General features: G+C 46.6%; 1 protein-coding gene across 1 annotated transcript; it reads right to left on the bottom strand.

Moving 5' to 3' along the window:
- Window positions 1-291: 291 nt before the first annotated feature.
- LOC137560808 (olfactory receptor 5V1-like) lies at window positions 292-1,224 on the bottom strand. The gene has a single exon (XM_068271942.1). The coding sequence runs from the start codon at window positions 1,222-1,224 to the stop codon at window positions 292-294; it is 933 nt and encodes a 310-aa protein (XP_068128043.1).
- Between the last annotated feature and the right edge of the window lie 2,333 nt (window positions 1,225-3,557).

The raw sequence follows: 3,557 nt of genomic DNA, 5'->3' as shown, positions 1-3,557 counted from the left end.
GATAGCAGGTGACGGACCTCCCACTATGCAAACTACGGCTACAAATATCGGGCAATGCACCGTCTGGTGCTTTGACGTCAAGGCCCTGAGTGGGGCAATAAACCGACTCACAGGATGTCTCCCCGGGGCTGGGGTCTCCCGGATAAATGTGAGAGGCCGCTGCTGACTGAGCTCTGTGGAAAACTCGAGAGTTATGGGATACGCTTATGAATTTTTTTCATGGTTATCACCAAACTTTATTCAACCTGAATCCAAACAGCAGAACTAACAGGCACACATATTTTCCTAAAACTAATTTACTGTTATAATTATATTCTGGTTAAGAACTTTTGTGAAGCCTCTGTGTATTTCTTGGTTACGTAGGCTGTAGATGAATGGGTTAAGCATGGGAGCTCCGAGGGTGTAGACTGCTGAGAGAATGTGATTCATTGTCCCATGAGCGTTCTCCATCATGGGTTGGATAAGGTAGGTGAAAATCCCCGTCCCGTAGTAGAGCGTCACCACCACTAAGTGAGAGACACATGTAGAAAAGGTCCTCTTTCTGCCCTCCGTAGAATGGATTCTCATAATTGTAGAGATAATGGCCACATAGGAGCTCAGGACCATGAGAATGGGCAAAGGACCCACAAACAGGCCTGCTAGCTGCTGAAACTCACTAACACGTGAGCAGGACAATTTCACTAGCAAGGACCCATCACAATAGAAGCTATGGATGACTTTAGGACCACAGAAAACTGATTGAAGCAGTAAAATACTTAATGTTAATGAATACATCAGACCCATCGCCCAGCAGACGACAACCATGAAAACGAGAGTTGGTTTGGTCATCACTACGAGATATCGGAATGGCAGGCAAATGGCTAAGTAACGGTCATACGCCATCACAACCAGGATGAAACACTCCGCTACGATGATCATCTCAGAGAAAAACATCTGACTGAAGCAGCCATTGAAGGAGATAACTTTCTGAGTGCTGAGGAGAAGATCTAGCATTTTGGGCACAATGACAGTAGTCAGAGAAATGTCCAGGAAGGACAGGTTTTCCAGCAGGAAGTACATGGGCTTGTGGAGACGGGGGTCTGCTCTGATGACCACAATGATTGTGAGATTTCCGGCCAGGCCCAACATGTAGGCCACCATGAAGATGCTGAAGAAGATCCAGAGCATGTTGCTTGTTTCCAGTCCTCCCATCAGGAGAAACTCCTTCACTGAGGATCTGTTCATCTGTTTCTCTGATATCTATAACTGTACATGTAGCCCATCCTTGAACCTGGTCACATATCAATTGTTTTCTCTATGTCCAACCCATCAGATTATCTGAAAAACAATAAGATGTTAAAGGTGGTGAACCATGACTCTGATAGTCCTGATAGTGGCTTTGTGGAAGGAACGATGGATAAAGTGGAAGAAAGCCCTTCTTCAGTACATATTATAGAATTTCCGGCAAACACATTTCTCTGCCTGATTTACTGATGTTCAGTCCCCTACAGAAGGATATCCATCTCTACTAATAGCTAAACGTGATTGTTAGTTGTAGATAATGAACCACTCCCGGGTCCCTGCATTGTATATATGCACCTGAAAGCTTTGCTACAGGACCACACACTGCAGTGTTTTTGTCGCCACGGCAATCAGAGGCACACCCCCATCACCCTTTCGCCAAGCGCTGTATGTGAATGTGAACATGTGTTCCCAATGCCGATAAGAGTGCCTGTGAATGAATGAACACAGTCATGGACAGCGAGATCCCCTCCGTGAATCCCTCCACTGGCTTCCTATCCAGTCCAGAATCAGATTCAAGATATTGTGTCTGACCTACAAATCTGTCCACAAAACCTGCGCTAAAATTCCAACCTTACCCAGAGGTACACACCTAGCCGCTTACTCCACTCCTCCAATGAACTTCGCCTGACCGTCCCCCGCATCACCCAGTCCCATGCACGCCTCCAGGACTTCTCAAGAGCCGCTCCAACACTATGGAACTTCCTACCTCCCTCCATTAAGGTTCCCCCTCCTTAAACATCTTCAAGAAGGCCCTAAAAACTCACCTTTTCACTCTGGCCTACCACCCCTCACAATTGCTCTAAACCCACAGCTGAACTCTGGTCCCCTACCTTTCGTGTCCTTACCTCTCCCTCTAGATTGTAAGCCTTTGGGCAGGGTCCTCCTCCTTGTGTGTCCTATCTGATCATGCACCTCCATTATGGTACACCCATCCTATGGATCTGAGTGAACCTAACTGGCCTAATCTCCATGCTCCATCCAGTGACTGACTAAGCATTACCTTGTACTCATACTGTGCTGTGTGATCTCCATGCTCCCATCTAGTGAATAAGCATTACCTTGTACGCATACTGTGCTGTGTGATCTCCATGCTCCCATCCAGTGACTAAGCATTACCTTGTACTCATACTGTGCTGTGTGATCTCCATGCTCCCCTCCAGTGACTAAGCATTACCTTGTACTCATACTGTGTTGTGTGATCTCCATGCCCCATCCAGTGACTAAGCATTACCTTGTACTCATACTGTGCTGTGTGATCTCCATGCTCCCCTCCAGTGACTAAGCATTACCTTGTACTCATACTGTGCTGTGTGATCTCCATGCTCCATCCAGTGACTAAGCATTACCTTGTACTCATACTGTGCTGTGTGATCTCCATGCTCCATCCAGTGATTAAGCATTACCTTGTACCCATACTGTGCTGTGTGATCTCCATGCTCCATCCAGTGACTTAGCATTACCTTGTACTCATACTGTGCTGTGTGATCTCCATGCTCCATCCAGTGACTAAGCATTACCTTGTACTCATACTGTGCTGTGTAATCTCCATGCTCCATCCAGTGACTAAGCATTACCTTGTACTCATACTGTGCTGTGTGATCTCCATGCTCCCCTACAGTGACTAAGCATTACCCTGTACTCATACTGTGCTGTGTGATCTCCATGCTCCATCCAGTGACTAAGCATTACCTTGTACTCATACTGTGCTGTGTGATCTCCATGCTCCCATCCAGTGACTAAGCATTACCTTGTACTCATACTGTGCTGTGTGATCTCCATGCTCCCCTCCAGTGACTAACCATTACCTTGTACTCATACTGTGCTGTGTGATCTCCATGCTCCATCCAGTGACTAAACATTACCTTGTACTCATACTGTGCTGTGTGATCTCCATGCTCCCATCCAGTGACTAAGCATTACCTTGTACTCATACTGTGCTGTGTGATCTCCATGCTCCCCTCCAGTGACTAAGCATTACTTGGTACTCATACTGTGCTGTGTGATCTCCATGCTCCATCCAGTGACTAAGCATTACCTTGTACTCATACTGTGCTGTGTGATCTCCATGCTCCATCCAGTGACTAAGCATTACCTTGTACTCATACTGTGCTGTGTGATCTCCATGCTCCCATCCAGTGACTAAGCATTACCTTGTACTCATACTGTGCTGTGCGATCTCCATGCTCCCATCCAGTGACTAAGCATTACCTTGTACTCATACTGTGCTGTGTGATCTCCATGCTCCCCTCCAGTGACTAAGCATTACCTTGTAC

This window comes from Hyperolius riggenbachi, chromosome 3, assembly GCF_040937935.1.
Source record: "Hyperolius riggenbachi isolate aHypRig1 chromosome 3, aHypRig1.pri, whole genome shotgun sequence".
NCBI lineage: Eukaryota > Metazoa > Chordata > Amphibia > Anura > Hyperoliidae > Hyperolius > Hyperolius riggenbachi.
Note: the sequence above shows the minus strand (reverse complement) of the source record. Positions and strands in the feature narration are given on the sequence as shown.

Excerpts from the sequence above, each read along its gene's own strand:
- LOC137560808 (XM_068271942.1), bottom strand. The coding sequence starts at position 1,224 with ATGAACAGATCCTCAGTGAAGGAGTTTCTCCTGATGGGAGGACTGGAA.